This window comes from Anomaloglossus baeobatrachus (assembly GCF_048569485.1).
Source record: "Anomaloglossus baeobatrachus isolate aAnoBae1 chromosome 5 unlocalized genomic scaffold, aAnoBae1.hap1 SUPER_5_unloc_4, whole genome shotgun sequence".
NCBI lineage: Eukaryota > Metazoa > Chordata > Amphibia > Anura > Aromobatidae > Anomaloglossus > Anomaloglossus baeobatrachus.
Window position 1 is genome coordinate 697,064 of NW_027441808.1, and position 17,133 is coordinate 714,196.

The 17,133-nt window shown below is 42.3% G+C and overlaps 1 protein-coding gene across 1 annotated transcript in view; it reads left to right on the forward strand.

Moving 5' to 3' along the window:
* The window catches only part of LOC142259249 (uncharacterized), a 216,046-nt gene that overhangs the window by 51,927 nt on the left and 146,986 nt on the right, over positions 1-17,133 (forward strand). Inside the window, 2 exon segments of the mRNA XM_075331730.1 lie at positions 2,457-2,604; positions 2,684-2,831. Of these exon segments, the coding sequence (XP_075187845.1) occupies positions 2,457-2,604; positions 2,684-2,831 (296 nt within the window).

Consider the following 17,133-nt stretch of genomic DNA (forward strand, 5'->3'; position numbering starts at 1 on the left):
GCCAAGTTCTCCAGGGACCACTGCGCTAAGCGGTACAAGGAGTAACACGGTGCAACGGTCAGGGCCCTCCAGGCCGAACTAGAGGTGGTTAAATGGAGAGAAGGTATGCACACCAGTGACTGTGAGGGGAATATATGGAAAGCATCAACTGCTGTGTGAATACTGTCATGAAAAATCCAATAGCTATATGTAGAATTGAAAATATGAAAAATGGAATCTGCATTACTGCTATGAACATATGAATAAAGAGAAATTTAGCTATTGAATTGATCAATGCAACAGAGCCCCAACACTACGCCAAAGTATTTCTCTACGTTGGGGTCCCTAGCTTGTGTGTGTCCTCTCATGCAGTTAAAAAACTTACCGTGTATGGGAAGCTGTATAATACTTTGGCGTAGTGTTGGGGCTCTGTTGCATTGATCAATTCAATAGCTAAATTTCTCTTTATTCATATGTTCATAGCAGTAATGCAGATTCCATTTTTCATATTTTCAATTCTACATATAGCTATTGGATTTTTCATGACCGTATTCACACAGCAGTTTCTGCTTTCCATATATTCCCCTCACATAGTCACTGGTGTGCATACCTTCTCTCCATTTAATGTAGGGGGTTTTTTTAGGTTTTTTTTCACCCAGTTCAGACTCAGAATGGAGTTCCAGACGTTATTTCCTGATTTGAACTAGAGGTGGTTGTCGCTCTCCATGAAGGGATCCTTAGGAGTTCGGGTCCCTTCATGGAGAAGCTGCAGAGCGATGACCGCTTCGCAGCCATGAGGGCTGTGAAATCAGGGGCCAAAGGTGCAGTAACAGTTCCTTTGGGGGTCTTCGGCTGGGGGGTGTCTGTTTTGGCTTCTCGGCCGGGGGTGGCCCCACTCCTTATGTCAGTGCAGCGGCTGGGGAGTTCAGGACGGGAGGGTGTACTGACCGTGGCATCGCCAGATATTGCAGTGTGACGCCCGGACACTGCAGGTAGTCACACGTAGGCCCCCGCATAACAGCTTCCGTCACCTAGGTTACACACAGCCAACCAGAAAACCCTAGTCACCTCCCCCAGGGAAAGACAGGCACACCAGAGGGCGGGACCAAACGGAAGGAAACGCCCACCTAGGGGTCTGGAGAGCCCGGGGCAGGAAAGGAGTTGAGAGTCGAGAGTGGAGTAGAGTGGAGTGAAGTCCAGGCCTCTGCTATAGGCCTGAGGCTGAACTGACAGGTGTCAGGGTCGGAGCCCGGACACATTGGCTAGGTGGCAGACGGTGGGCAGATGGGATGGGAAGCTGAGACCCAGGCTATATATGCGTATGATGTGGCAGGTGTGAGTGCACCCAGTTCAGACTCAGAATGGAGTTCCAGACGTTATTTCTTGATTGATTTGTAGTCTTTCGTTTGTGAACCCGGCCATACCCACACCTGCCACATCATACGCATATATAGCCTGGGTCTCAGCTTCCCATACACGGTAAGTTTTTTTAACTGCATGAGAGGACACACACAAGCTAGGGACCCCAACGTAGAGAAATACTTTGGCGTAGTGTTGGGGCTCTATTGCATTGATCAATTCAGTAGCTAAATTTCTCTTGATTCATATATTCATGGCAGTAATGCAGATTCCATTTTTCATATTTTCATTCCTACATATAGCTATTGGATTTTTCATGTCAGTATTCACACAGCAGTTTCTGCTTTCCATGTATTCCCCTCACATAGTCACTGGTGTGCATACTTTCTCTCCATATAGTATAGTTTTTTTACGTTTTTGCACCCAGTTCAGACTCAGAATGGATTTCCAGACGTTATTTCTTGATTGTCTATATATTGAAACAGAATATTATGCATGTATTAATGGTCCTGACTCATTTTGAGCAACACCAGAGACACACATACAGTAAAGTTTGGTTATTTTTGGATTGATAGTGTACTCATTTTTTTTAGCTGATTACATGGAAATATTACATGTCATGCATTAAATGCACTTCACACCGACATTTCAGGTTGTAAAACCAACTCGCCTAGATGTACACATAGTTACAGACCTATATAGTTTTTTTGTGAAAGCTGCATCCATATACACAATGGTAGGCCAATATAGTTGTTTAATGGTTTGTTTGAAAGTATGCATAGACTACATTTTTTTTTAATGGAGTGTTTTTTGGACATATGTAAACATATGGCAATGCATGTTGGTGCGGACATTATAATGTATCCTTATTTTTTTGCTTTATTCCTTTTTGTAAACATACATAAAACATGATTTTGAAATGTATCTCTGTTTATAACAAACAGGGGTATGTTGGGTTGCTCATGTGTTTATAATTACAAATTATGCCTGACGTGATTTTGTGGTTATCATTTTTTTTTTTTTTAATTTTTCATAATTTGCTGAAATTTTATTGAGGTGTTTTCATTTTTTTTAAATTAATAATAAATCCTAATTATCCTTTTGATGTTTTCTTACAGTGGATTTGGTGAAACGGCGTTGGCGGTCAGCAAGAGACCAATTGCGCGAAGAGTTTAACCCTGTTGCCACCTCTGCTGCTGCAAAGAAGAAAAAATATATTCACTACGATAGACTCAGCTACCTAATGCCAATTATGGAGGTTCCAAAGTAAGTTTGAATGAAGTAATTTTCTGGTTGTTGTAATTATTATTGTATCATTCATTAATTTTGTCATCTCATCAAACAGTACCGAAGATAATCTTGAGGAAAGTGAAGAGGCGCAGTCCGCAGTGTTGTCAGCAACAGCTACATCAGCATCTGAGATGGAGCCTACCTCCTATCAACAACCCCGAACACCATCCAGCCAGAAGCAGAAGAAGTGTCATCAGATTTGGGTTTGGGAACAAGTCAATCCACTACCCAAATCACAGGCCAGTCTACAGGGCTACAAAGTGGCCCATCACCAGTTATTGGCGAGAGTAGTCCACAAACACATGCAGGCACATAGCCAAGAACAACAACACATAACCTTCAGACACTAGCTCAAACGTTCCGTGGTCGCAGACATAGGCGTCATGAGGATTTACAGTTAGGTCCAGAAATATTTGGACAGTGAGACAATTTTCGCGAGTTGGACTCTGCATGCCACCACATTGGATTTGAAATGAAACCTCTACAACAGAATTCAAGTGCAGATTGTAACGTTTAATTTGAAGGTTTGAACAAAAATATCTGATAGAAATTGTAGGAATTGTACACATTTCTTTACAAACACTCCACATTTTAGGAGGTCAAAAGTAATTGGACAAATAAACCAAACCCAAAAAAAAAATGTTTATTTTCAATATTTTGTTGCGAATCCTTTGGAGGCAATCACTGCCTTAAGTCTGGAACCCATGGACATCACCAAACGCTGGGTTTCCTCCTTCTTAATGCTTTGCCAGGCCTTTACAGCCGCAGCCTTCAGGTCTTGCTTGTTTGTGGGTCTTTCCGTCTTAAGTCTGGATTTGAGCAAGTGAAATGCATGCTCAATTGGGTTAAGATCTGGTGATTGACTTGGCCATTACAGAATGTTCCACTTTTTTGCACTCATGAACTCCTGGGTAGCTTTGGCTGTATGCTTGGGGTCATTGTCCATCTGTACTATGAAGCGCCGTCCGATCAACTTTGTGGCATTTGGCTGAATCTGGGCTGAAAGTATATCCCGGTACACTTCAGAATTCATCCGGCTACTCTTGTCTGCTGTTATGTCATCAATAAACACAAGTGACCCAGTGCCATTGAAAGCCATGCATGCCCATGCCATCACGTTGCCTCCACCATGTTTTACAGAGGATGTGGTGTGCCTTGGATCATGTGCCGTTCCCTTTCTTCTCCAAACTTTTTTCTTCCCATCATTCTGGTACAGGTTGATCTTGGTCTCATCTGTCCATAGAATACTTTTCCAGAACTGAGCTGGCTTCATGAGGTGTTTTTCAGCAAATTTAACTCTGGCCTGTCTATTTTTGGAATTGATGAATGGTTTGCATCTAGATGTGAACCCTTTGTATTTACTTTCATGGAGTCTTCTCTTTACTGTTGACTTAGAGACAGATACACCTACTTCACTGAGAGTGTTCTGGACTTCAGTTGATGTTGTGAATGGGTTCTTCTTCACCAAAGAAAGTATGCGGCGATCATCCACCACTGTTGTCATCCGTGGACGCCCAGGCCTTTTTGAGTTCCCAAGCTCACCAGTCAATTCCTTTTTTCTCAGAATGTACCCGACTTTTGATTTTGCTACTCCAAGCATGTCTGCTATCTCTCTGATGTATTTTTTCTTTTTTTTCAGCCTCAGGATGTTCTGCTTCACCTCAATTGAGAGTTCCTTAGACCGCATGTTGTCTGGTCACAGCAACAGCTTCCAAATGCAAAACCACATACCTGTAATCAACCCCAGACCTTTTAACTACTTAATTGATTACAGGTTAACGAGGGAGACGCCTTCAGAGTTAATTGCAGCCCTTAGAGTCCCTTGTCCAATTACTTTTGGTCCCTTGAAAAAGAGGAGGCTATGCATTACAGAGCTATGATTCCTAAACCCTTTCTCCGATTTGGATGTGAAAACTCTCATATTGCAGCTGGGAGTGTGCACTTTCAGCCCATATTATATATATAATTGTATTTCTGAACATGTTTTTGTAAACAGCTAAAATAACAAAACTTGTGTCACTGTCCAAATATTTCTGGACCTAACTGTACATTCTCTGCCAGAGATCATTGATACGAGAATAATGCACATGATGAATTCACTAATGCCATAGAGTGATGGAGAGACATATTGTCGCTCCCTCTCTCTTGCATTGGTTGCACCTGATAGGCAGGACAGGTTGAGGGCGTCTGTAATCACACTGATTTCTGCATGCCAACATGATCCTGAGCCAATATATGTTTTTGAAGTGATAGAGCAATGGAGAGCTAATCCACGTGGCCCACACACAAACACTACACAACACACTGTGGAAACCCAAACTGATGAACAGACATCTTATTCTCAACAAAATACTGTAGGGCAACAAACACATATACCATGGCCACCTTCTTCTTTGCTAACTGAACCACAAAATAGGCCTACAAGTCTACCTCTACAATCAGGTACACTAGTTACACAAATACCATCACAACAGCTATCTTTTTACCATCAAGGGCCACAACAGACATCTTTGCAAAGCTCAATGACCTATCAAAGTAATCTAAGTAATGTTCATAGACTCCTACAAATGGTACATCAACCAGCATCCTACCATATGCAACATAATCAACAGCAGCAGTACTTTCAAAGTCAGCCTTACCCAACCAACTTCACATACACACATCCTCAGCCTGTACCGTCGCAACAATATCTACCACCTACACTAGGTCAGCAATCTGTTCCAACAACGACAGCAATGTTTGCGCCAAGCACAACCACAGTCACAGGTGGAAACACTATTCAGTCACTTACTACAACATCTAGTGTTGTGCAGCCAACATATTCAGTAGGTGATAATGCCATGGAGACTACAGAGGAAAGCATCACTAGCCTAGAGGATTTAGTTGACACTTAATATAAAAATTTAACAACAACATTTATCAATGTTTACAATGGTCAACATTTTTTGTAAACATTCATAAATGTTAGAGTACAAAATCAATATGTAAGGTTTTGTATTTCTTAACAATGGGTCGGATTTTACTTGTACGTTCCTCTATCACTTCTAAAACATGACCTGCATTGCAAGATGTTGGCTTGCTCTTGACATGAGTTATGACCATCCAAAAAAACCCCTGTGTTCTGTAAAATTATGTACGCACATAACCAACTACATTTACATTCATACACCTTTATCTTTAAAAAAAAAAAGTCTCAGGCAATCTTCAGTATCTGCTTATGTTCTGGTCCCTTACTTGTATTCCCATAGTGTCAAACAAATTATGTTTACGTGACAATATGGCATAATACAGTATGGTGTGTTTTCTGGGATAATATCTCAGAAAAAAATATTAATATATGTTAAAAATACAGGGTGTTTTGCAAAAGAAAACCTGCTTACATAGTTAACTGGAACATAAAATTAGATTTGTTTCATTACAACTGTGGAACAACAAGTTTATTACTGTAAAAATCTTGTAGTAACAATCCACAAATACATATATAGTTATTCAACACAAACAAAATAACAATCCCAAACTATTGTGGTTAACATATCTAAGCCATATTACAAATTAAAATATAGATCTGGAGATGGAGGATTCCACGGGGACCCCGGATGTATTCAAAACAGTGGAGGGTATGGATTATAAGCGTCTGGCTGATGAAGTCGCCAATCGTTTGCTACCTGACATCTCCGCTACAATTAAAGCATCAATAGCAAAAGCTCTCAGTGCCATACAGAACCAACTTGATGAGACGGTGGAACAGGTTGCGGCTATGGAAACCAAAATGTCGACGTTAGAGGAGGACTTCAGCTCTGACCACACTACAGTCATGCGTCTGGCCAAGGAGAATCTGATCCTGAGGGACCGTGTGGACGATCTGGAGAACCGCTCCAGAAGAAGCAATTTGCGCATTGTCGGCCTGCCTGAAACATACCCGGTTGGTGAGCTACGTACATTGTGTGAATCCACTATTCCTACAACCCTGGGAGTAGCAGGAAGGAGAAAAGTGGAAAGGGTGCACCGCATTGGTCCGCCAAGGAGAGGTGATGAGAGTGAAAATAACAGACGCCCAAGACAAGTCATAATGAAATACTTGGACTTCTCCGATAAACAGGAAATATTACAGGCATACAAGAAATTGAAACATCCCTTGGAGGTGAAAGGCTCGCGCATCTTGCTCTTCGAGGATTTTTCTGCGGAGGTCACACGGCAGCGGAGGGCATTCTCATACATATGCTCTGCCTTATTTAAGAGAAATATACGCTTCCAGTTAAAGTACCCGGCAACGTTGATTATCAGACATCAGGATGGATCCTACAATTCTTTCTCAAGTCCAAAGGAGGCAGAGGCCTTTATTGAGCGGATCAACAGTCCTCGTGACCTCAGGAATTCTCCAGGACAAGGGCGCAACGACTCACCGAACCAGAGAGTGACCAAAGGGAGCTCTGTGAAGCTCGCTACAGCTTCCCCGAAGGACCGGAGACAACAAAACAAGGAACTTAAGGGAACCTGAGACAAATAGACAAATGTCGGATGTATGAAGTTCAAGGTGGGACACCTGTTTTTGATTTAGGCTGGAGAAGCCGCAGTGGAAAAAGTTCAAGAAATCTGAGGCGGAGGAAAGGAAAGAGAACCTTTTTTTTTTTTTTTTTTTTTTTTCCTTCTCTCTTTCTTTGTAGGTGGGACACTCCTTTATATTGGTTAAATGCTATACAAGTATAAGGTTGACTGAGCTTGGAAGATGATCAGAAAAAAGTGAAGTCTGAGTATTATGGTATAGTTGGGGGGGGGAGGGGAGGGAGATGTTTGAAATGTTTGGGGATTTTGGATTCAAGTGAAGTAGCAAAGATTTTACACAGAGTTATTATTATTACTACTACTCTCGTTATTGCAAGTGAGCACTATGTTCAATTGTCTAATTGGTTGAATTTTTTTTTGGCAAAGGAGGGCAGCAAAAACATGGTAAACGAAAGGCAGGATTTCCATTTATTACATGCACTTTATGAGAATAGTCACCTGGAATGTTAAGGGGTTACGTTCCCCCCAAAAAAGAATTAAGATATTACGCCACCTTAATCGCCTCAAACCGGACATTGCGCTCCTTCAGGAAACTCATCTGGAAGGTTCAGACATGCAGAGGATGGGGAAATTGTGGGTTGGAGGAGTCTATGGGTCATCTTCAGTTAAAAGGAAAGCAGGGGTTATTACATTAGTAAGTAGGAGATTACAACATCAAGTCCTGGAAACATATGCGGACACGGAAGGTAGGGTTCAGATGGTCTCAGTGGAGATACCTGGAGGAATTTATAAAATCTTTAATATTTATGCCCCGAACGAAAACAACAAATCATTCTTTCAACGACTTGAGGCCAAAATTTTAGAACATGCCCATTTTAATCTAATAATTGGGGGGGATTTCAACTCGGTGGTATCTGTGCTAGAGGACAGGAAAAATGCTAAAGGCCCCCCAAATGTACCGCGCGGCCATGATAAAGTTATGCGTCCTCTGTTAAATGCCACGGCCTTATGGGATGCGTGGAGACTACTGCACCCTCAGGATAGGGAATTTACGCACTATTCACATGCTAATAGCTCCTGGTCTCGCATTGACTACTTCCTTATTTCAGGGAACCTGGTACGTGCGCTCCACTCAGCTACTATCCAGGATTTGGTGATTTCTGACCATGCCCCGGTGGTGCTAGACCTAGCAAACATTTATCCCAGAGGAACGGACTATCTGTGGCGATATCCTTCCTTCCTTAAAGATAACGAAGATTTTTCCTTGAAATTAAAGGGATGGTGGACGGAATTTATGGTACATAATGATCAACATAAAGACACACCTATGTTATTATGGGATACGGCGAAGGCAGTATTACGGGGCAGAACGATAGCACATGTTTCCTATTTGAAGAAAAAGGCTCATCTTAAATTTACTGAAACCTCCCATAAATTGAGGGAAGCATATACTTCTTTTCAAAAGCATCCTGATAGGGACCATAGAGATAGATGGGTAATAGCCCAAAGAGCTTTTAATGAGTGGGCGGAAAAACGGGAACAAATGGCTAGGTCAATGCAAGAAGCTACATTACATCGCTTTGGAAATAAAGCAGGGAAAATACTGGCCAACTTAGCGAAAAATAGGACTATAACTCAGGGACCCATGCAAATAAAAAATCAAAAGGGGGAGATACACAAAAACCCTAAGACAATAATTGAGACTTTAGGCACGTATTATAGAAATCTTTATTCGTCGGAAAAGGGAGACAAATTTCCTGATAATAATCTTTTATCTAAAGTGACACTACCTCGACTCACAGAAGAGCATCGCACTTTTCTGAATGCTAAAATTACGGGGGAAGAAGTATTGGGGACAATCAACTCCATGCATAATTATAAAGCCCCTGGCCCTGACGGATTTACGGGAGAATTCTATAAAACAGTAAAGGAAGAGATCTTACCTACATTACTAGAACTGTATAATAGCATACTAGACGGTAATGCGTCTTTCCAAAATAATAACCGGGCATATATAAAATTGATCCCTAAACAGGGGAAGGACCCGAAGGATCCGGGTTCGTATAGGCCCATATCACTTATCAACCTAGATATGAAGATAATGTCAAAGATTATGGCGAATCGTCTAGCTATAATTCTTCCCCAACTGATTTCCCCAGCACAGGCCGGTTTCATTCAGAAAAGATCAGGGACACTAAATATTAGAAAAGTTCTTCTTGTCCTGGATAGGGTTAACCTTCGGCCTCTGAAAGGAGAATCTCCCGCTTTGCTTACAATAGATGCCGAGAAAGCCTTTGACAATATTGAGTGGTCATGGCTTTATAGAGTTCTAGATGAAATGCGTTTTTCGGGGTCATTTTATACCTACATTAGAGAAATTTACACAAATCCGAAGGCTCAAGTTTACATTCCAGGATATCTGTCAGCCCCTTTTCCGTTACTGAAAGGAACCAGACAGGGTTGCCCCCTTTCCCCATTACTTTTTAATCTGGCTCTGGAACCATTGGTACGATTGTTATCTACACATAGCACCTTCCAGGGTATTTCTGTAAATAATAGACAAATTCAGTCAGCTTTTTTTGCAGATGACATTTTGCTTTTCCTTTCGAATCCAGCTCAGCAGGTCCCCGAGATTTTACAAATTTTGCGAGAGTTTGGAGCGTATTCAGGCTTCAAGATTAATGCGTCAAAGTGCGAGCTCCTATACCTGGGAGGGACAAATGTTCAAACACGGGAGCAGAACCCTTTTGAAGGAATTACAGTGGCTAAGTCATATATCACATACCTGGGAGTTAAAATAGGTAAGGTTCCGGCAACCCTTTATAGTCTAAACTATCCACCCCTTCTGAGCCAAATAGAGCAAGATCTTAAAAGATGGCACGACCTTCCATTGAACATAATTGGTAGAGTCCACCTAATTAATATGATGTCGATATCAAAATTAATGTATCATCTTCAAACACTTCCCCTGCTTCTCAAGCATAAAGATATTGTCCAGCTAAATAGAGCTTTTTCACACTTCATTTGGAGGGGGAAACGCCCTCGTATAGGGCTTAAGAAGTTGATGGCATCTAAGGTTCATGGAGGTCTGAGTTTGCCGAACATTCGGGGTTACAATATAGCCTGTTTGACTAGATATATACTGGATTGGATTAAAGGCTCTAGGCATTATTCAGCGTTGGAGCTTGAGAGAGACTATGCACAACCTTGGGATCTGGTGGCATTGCTTCATACTAGGCAGGCTAATCTCCCAGTGAAAATCAAGCACTCTTCCTTATTTAAAGACACGATTGCAGCGTGGAAGGCGTTGAGGAAAAACTACAAACTTCCCCATAAAATATCCAAATACTTGCCTATATGGGGGAATCCAGAGTTTGTGCAGGGGACAAGCAATAAGCTGTTTGAAGAGTGGAAGGTGAGGGGTATAAGGACTGTTGCTCATCTCTTGCACACCTCAGAACCTAGATGGTTGAGTAGAGATGAAATTATAGCGCAGTATGGCCTGGGGCCTAACCAAGTAATCCAATATGACCAAGTGAGATATAGTATTATGACTCAGTTGCATGATGTGACCCAGGAGGTAGTATTTAACTCTTTTGATTGTCTGGTAAAGAACTCAATAACTTCATCATCTATCTCTTTTCTTTATGGAGCCATGCGTGATCTATTAATAGGACAGCACCCGGAAGGTTTATTTAAATCTTGGGAGAAACAATTTGAGGACCCGTCTATGGGGGTAAAAATTAGGGGAGGGTGGAATGCTCTCCGTAAATCAATTTTAAATGAGAATTGGCGAGAAACCCAATTTAGAATTATGCACAAGGCAATTTATGGTTTTAATCTCCCTCCATCAGCAACAAAGCCAGACAGGATTACGTATTGCCCTAAGTGTAAGAGTAGTGGAACTGATCTCCTTCACGGGTTGTGGTCCTGCCCCCATTTGAGTCCATTATGGTCACAGATCAAAAGTTGTATACAAAAGGTGTGGGGTCTTGAAGTTCGGCTCTCACCTGGGTTCGCTATTTTTCACCATTGGGAGGAGGGGAACGATACCAAAGGGAAGATGACTAACCCACCCAGACTTATACATGTGATACTTCTGGCAGCCAAGAGAGCGATACTAAAAAATTGGTTGGAGTCTAGGGTCCCCGCGATTGAAGAGATCTTGGGTCAGCTCATGCATCTTCTTGAAATAGAAGGATTGGATGCAGAAAGGAGGGCGGATAGAATACGACAGCACTTTAACAAATGGAAGAAATTCATACTGGCCTATTGTACTCGGGAGGAGATAGTCAGGATTATGTCACCTTTCAAAGACACAGTCTGGTATCATACTGAAAAATTGAAGGATACATTGGATGGCTTGGAGGTGGGGGAGGAAAGGCCGAAAGCTGACTAAAAGGAGAGGGGGAAATAACCGATTTGAGTGGGACTTCTTTATTATATGTCATTACCATGTTCACAAGGGTTCAATGGGGGGAATGATAAGAATGATGGGTTAAGGGGTCGCTGCTTTCCTTTGCTTTATCTTGCCATGTTACGGTTATTGATTTTAAAAATTGGTATGGAATTTGGGATGATCAAATATGACAATGTAATGTTGAATTTACAATGCTGAATTCGCTTATGCCAGTGTTATGTTATTGAAAAATGTGAATAAAAATATAGTTAAAAAAAAAAAAAATATAGATCTACCTATGTATGGTCATTTTCCCTTTTGTAATACATATGTGTTTGTGAATATGTAACCTGCTGTTACTAGTACTTTGATATGTTAAAATTATACGTTACTATGCATATTTGAACTAAAATAATCTTTAAACTGATTCCTCACTTGTAGACCAGATGTGGGCAAATTGATTCTAACACTTCCATTACCTACTAATGGGGCATTAAGAGCTGGCAAATGTTCAAAATCATGGTCATTACATTACATCTGCAACCATGACAAATGGTGCATTAGGTCCATTTGTACCAGGTAGAGGCCTTGGTGCGGGCAAATTTAGATTGTATGACATTAATCGACGAGCTAAGCGTGAACTTCTGAAAATTCGTGCATCAGAGGCACTGCCATATGCCCCAATATCAGCAAAAATAAAACAGTAATTAGTGTCAACCAAAGCAAGAATTACTACAGAAAAAAACTTGTGAAAATTAAAATATCTAGAAGCAGAGTTAGGTGGTTTCTTCACTCTAAAGCCTGCTTTACACGGTACGATCGATTGTGCGATTTCACAATCGATCGTACCCGCCCCCGTCCTTTTTGCGTCACGGGCAAATCGCTGCCCGTGTCGCACAAAGTCAGTAACCCCCGTCACACGTACTTACCTCTCGTGCAACCTCGCTGTGGGCGGCGAACGTCCACTTCCTGGAGTGGGAGGGACGTTCGGCGTCACAGTGACGTCACACGGCCGCCGGCCAATCAGAGCGGAGGGGCGGAGATGAGCAGGATGTAAACATCCCGCCCACCTCCTTCCTTCCACATAGAGCCGGCGGCGGCCGCGAGAGGCAGGTGAGCTGCTCATCGTTCCCGTGGTGTCACACGGAGCGACGTGTGCTACCACGGAAACGATGGGCGACTAAAGTAACCGATATTATGGAACCTAACGAGCAGTACCCGACTCACGATTTGTGAGCGATACTGCGTCGCTAGGAGGTGTCACACAGGCCGGCATCGCCAGCGATGCCGGATGTGCGTCACAAAAACCGTGACCCCGACGATCTATCGCCCAATAGATTGCCTGGTGTAAAGCAGGCTTAAGGGTGGAAACACATCTATGCGAGTAAAATCGGTCCGACTGGGCTGAAAAATACTCGGCTGATTTTAGTTCACGTTAGGTGCGAGTGCAACGCAAGTGCGATGCTTTTTGCTCGCGTGTGTGTTGCGATTGCGATGCTAGTTTCATGCAATATCTTAATTAGATAAAAGCTATTACACATGTGTCATTTAATTAACCTATGGGAATGTGCTGTCACATTCATCTAATGAGCGAAGTTACTGCCACACTCGCAAATGTGAACGGTGGTGCGCGTGTGTGATGCTACTTTTAATCCCCTTCCATAGGAAATCATTGGGACAAATGGTGCGAGAAACTCGCAAAAAAGCAGCATGCTGCGATTTTTTTCTCAGTCCGATTTGGACTGAGAAAAAAATCGCAGATGAGAGCTGAATCATTCACTAACATGTGTCCGATTCCAATGCTAGTTTTTCTCGCATTGCTCTACTGCGAGAAACTCGCAAGTGAGAAGCAGCCCTAATGTGTTTGCCGTCTATGGCGCCAATACAATTAGGAAATGATGTTTTCTCAAAAAATTCTTCTGAAATGCGCATCCAATCCTGTGATGTAGGCTGCTGCATGACATGATGCTTAAGGCTATGTATTGATTTTGCCAAAGTTGCCTGTTCCCCCAAAATAGCGCTAAAAACGCATGCGTATTTACCGCGTTTTTACATGCTTTTCCATTGCGTTTTTAAAGATGCGTTTTGAACATAAAGACACTGCTAAATAAAGTTTAAACAATCAAACAATGAAAAAAAGGAAAAAAAGAACAAATATATAATTATTGAAACAATTTATTTTCATATAATTATAGCAGTTTTATAAGTTTTAGCAGTAATATAGCAATAAATTAATCATTTTCTTTATTTTAATTGTCGGACTATGTGTGTGTGTAAAGGGACACATTATTACATTATTTTAATGTCAGAAAAGCTTGTGTTTTGTTAGTCCAAAGCGCATGTTTTAAGCAGGTAAAACGCTGGAATTTTGATGTTTCTTGCTTTTTGCCATTTCTCATTGACTTCAATGTTAGCAAAACGCACCCAAAATGGCAAAAACAACTGACATGCTCCTTCTTTGAATGCATGGTTTTTGCCACAAAATATGGAAATTAAATGCAGCGTTTTGAAACACAAAGTGCGGACATGAAAATCACATTTTCCATAGACTTTACTGGGAAATCAAAACGCATGCGTTTTGGCATGAAAATGCTGCAGCTCAAAACGGACCTAAAAAGCACCTGAAACGCAGGTGGAAACGCAAACTGTGGACACAGCCTAAGGGTCTCCCATAGCACAGTGCAGGTATGCAGTATTATTAGGTCAATTGTCGATCTCCCCAATAAAAATTCAAAATGCAGACCGCTGATGGATTGCCCAGTTGCAAGGAAGCTACAAATAACAAGGAAATTATATTAGTATGTGTATTACTTCTTTTGAACATTTTTTTTTATATAATGTGAATTACGTCTGGATACATACACTTCTTTACGTTTGTTGTATGCATTTAATAAAACAACACAAAGGAAATGCATTATTTTCCATATTGGAAACTTGAAATAATTTATGTTAAATAAACAAGTTTGATCAGATCTTGACTTTCTTTGAATTTTTCAATAAAATGGCAGAAAGGTATGACTGCTCACACAAACCATGTCATTACACTGACATTATGATATATTGCTTGTTTTAAAAGGAAAAATCCAAAAAAATAGGATTATGCATTTACATATGGGTCTTTATTGAATGTGTCAAAATAAATCCACATTATATACCAATTTTTTGCAACTATGATTAGGCAATAAAACATACCATAAAGTAACCAACAAGCGTTCCTCTGGGGAGATGCTGAGACGCATACAGGTGTCCTGATGTTGCAGATGATGACGCACAAGGCCCAGGATGGTATCAAAGGACGTTATGGTTATACGGCAGTAGGCATGGAATTTAGATGGAAATTTTCTCATTTCCCCAAAAGAGTGTGGAAATGTCCATGTGATATGCGTGCAAAATGAATGCTTCACCAGCGGGAAGAAGTCAGCAATGACAGATGACAGTCATGTGGTTCCCCATCTGAGCCAGTGCCCAGGGGGTCATTTATTGAAAAGCTCTAACATATAAGTCAATATACCCCAACATTCATTGGTCAATCTCAACACTATTACATAATAATTGGTTACACTCTTGTTTATCATTTATACTCATTGGTTAATTTGGAATATCATGTAAAATAAAGACCACCTGATTCAAATGGAACATGCAGAGCCATGTGTATCAGGGGACACTCTTAGAGATAAGGACTGGTTCATTACAATGTACCAGTACCTAATATATCATTTTATATCTAAAGGTACATTACACTGACTATGGCCTTCACATCTGTCTAGATGTTATTCTATGTTAGGTGTAGCAAATAATATTAATAATAATAATCATAATCTGATCTTGTAAACCAGATTCAAGCTGGCGTCACACGGTACGATATATCGGGCGATATGTCGGCGGGGTAACGGAGTTTTTGATGCATATCCAGCATCGTTTGATATATCGTAGCGTGTGACAGCTATGAGTGACTGTGAACAAGCAAAAATACTCACCTTATCGTTGCTCGTTGACACATCGCTCATTTTCAAAATGTCGGTCCTCCTTCTGTGCTCCGGTTGTTCATCGTTCCCGAGGCAGCACACGTCGCTCCGTGTGACACCCCGGGAACGACGAACACAGCTTACCTGCGTTCCGCCGGAAATGTGGAAGGAAGGAGGTGGGCGGGATGTTACGTCCCGCTCATCTTCGCCCCTCTGCTGCTATTGGCCGGCCGCTGTGTGACGTCGCTGTGACGCCGAACGTCCCTCCCCCTTCAGGAAGAGGATGTTCGCCGCCCACAGCGACGTCGTCCGGGAGGTAAGTGCGTGTGACAGGGGGTTAACGATTTTGTGCGCCACGGGCAACTAATTGCCCGTGACGCACAAACGACAGGGGCGGGTACGATCGCTCGTGCGATCACACGATAGATCGTACCGTGTGACGCCGGCTTCATTCTTTAACAATGCCCACCACATCATAATCCATGGATGACATAAGAGTCTCCAATTCATTCATTTTGTTTGCAAGACTTCTTGCATTTGCCAGTAGACATTTAATACTATTAACACATTCCTTATCCTTAGCCTTCCTACTTTCTTTGCATGTCCCAGACCCCCCAATCCTTCATTGACCCCTACTGTCTCACTGTCTCTATCTGCTCTATCCCCTTATTTGCTCCACTACCCTCTCTCACCCAGATCCTAGTTTAAAAGCTCCTCCATCCGTCTGACCATTTTCTCCCCCAGCACTTCTGCACCCTCCCCATTGAGGTGCAGCCCGTCCCTACTGTAGAACCTGTAGCTGACTGAGAAGTCGGCCCAGTTCTCCATGAACGCGAACCCTTCCTTCCTGCATCAATTTCTAAGCCACGTATCTATCTCCCTAAGCTCCCGTTGTCTTTCTAGTGACGCTCGTGGCACCGTTAGTATTTCTGAAAACACCCCTTGGAGGTCCTGGACTTCAGCTTCTCTCCTGGTTACCTGTAATCATTAAGGACCTTCCACCTGTCTCTTTGTCATTAGTACCAATATGCACTATGACCGTTGAGTTTTCCCCAGCCCCACCCAGCAGTCTACCCGATCCGCAATATGACGAACCCGAGCACCCGGCAGACAATTCACTGTTCGGCATTCACGGTCTCAGTGACAGATGACCCTGTCTGTCCGCATAATTATAGAGTCCCCGACCACCAACATCTGTCTGGCCTTTGCTGCACTCCTATTTCCCACCTTCCTACAGCAGCCATTTTCCTGGTTGCTAGGAGCAACGGCCTGCTGTAGTGAGCCTAGTCCTGTCCCTTCATTCCTAATATCAGCCACACAGGCATATTTACTAGGTTGTGCAAGATCAGGACTAGGCTTCCTGACACTTTTCCCCCTACCTCTTCTTCTGTTACCCAGCTACCTACCTCTGGGTCCTGACCTCCACCCTCCTCCATAGCACTGACCCCAGCCAGAGCCGCTCAGTGAGCTCTAAACTCCTCTCTAGGTTTGCAATGCTCCTGAGTGTTGTGAGCTGCATATTTAGATCAGTTACCTGGGCTTCCAAATATGTAACACGCTGACATCGAGTGCAGACATATTCACCCTCCAACGGCTGCTCAAGGCAGGCATACATCTGACAAGACACACACCTGGTAG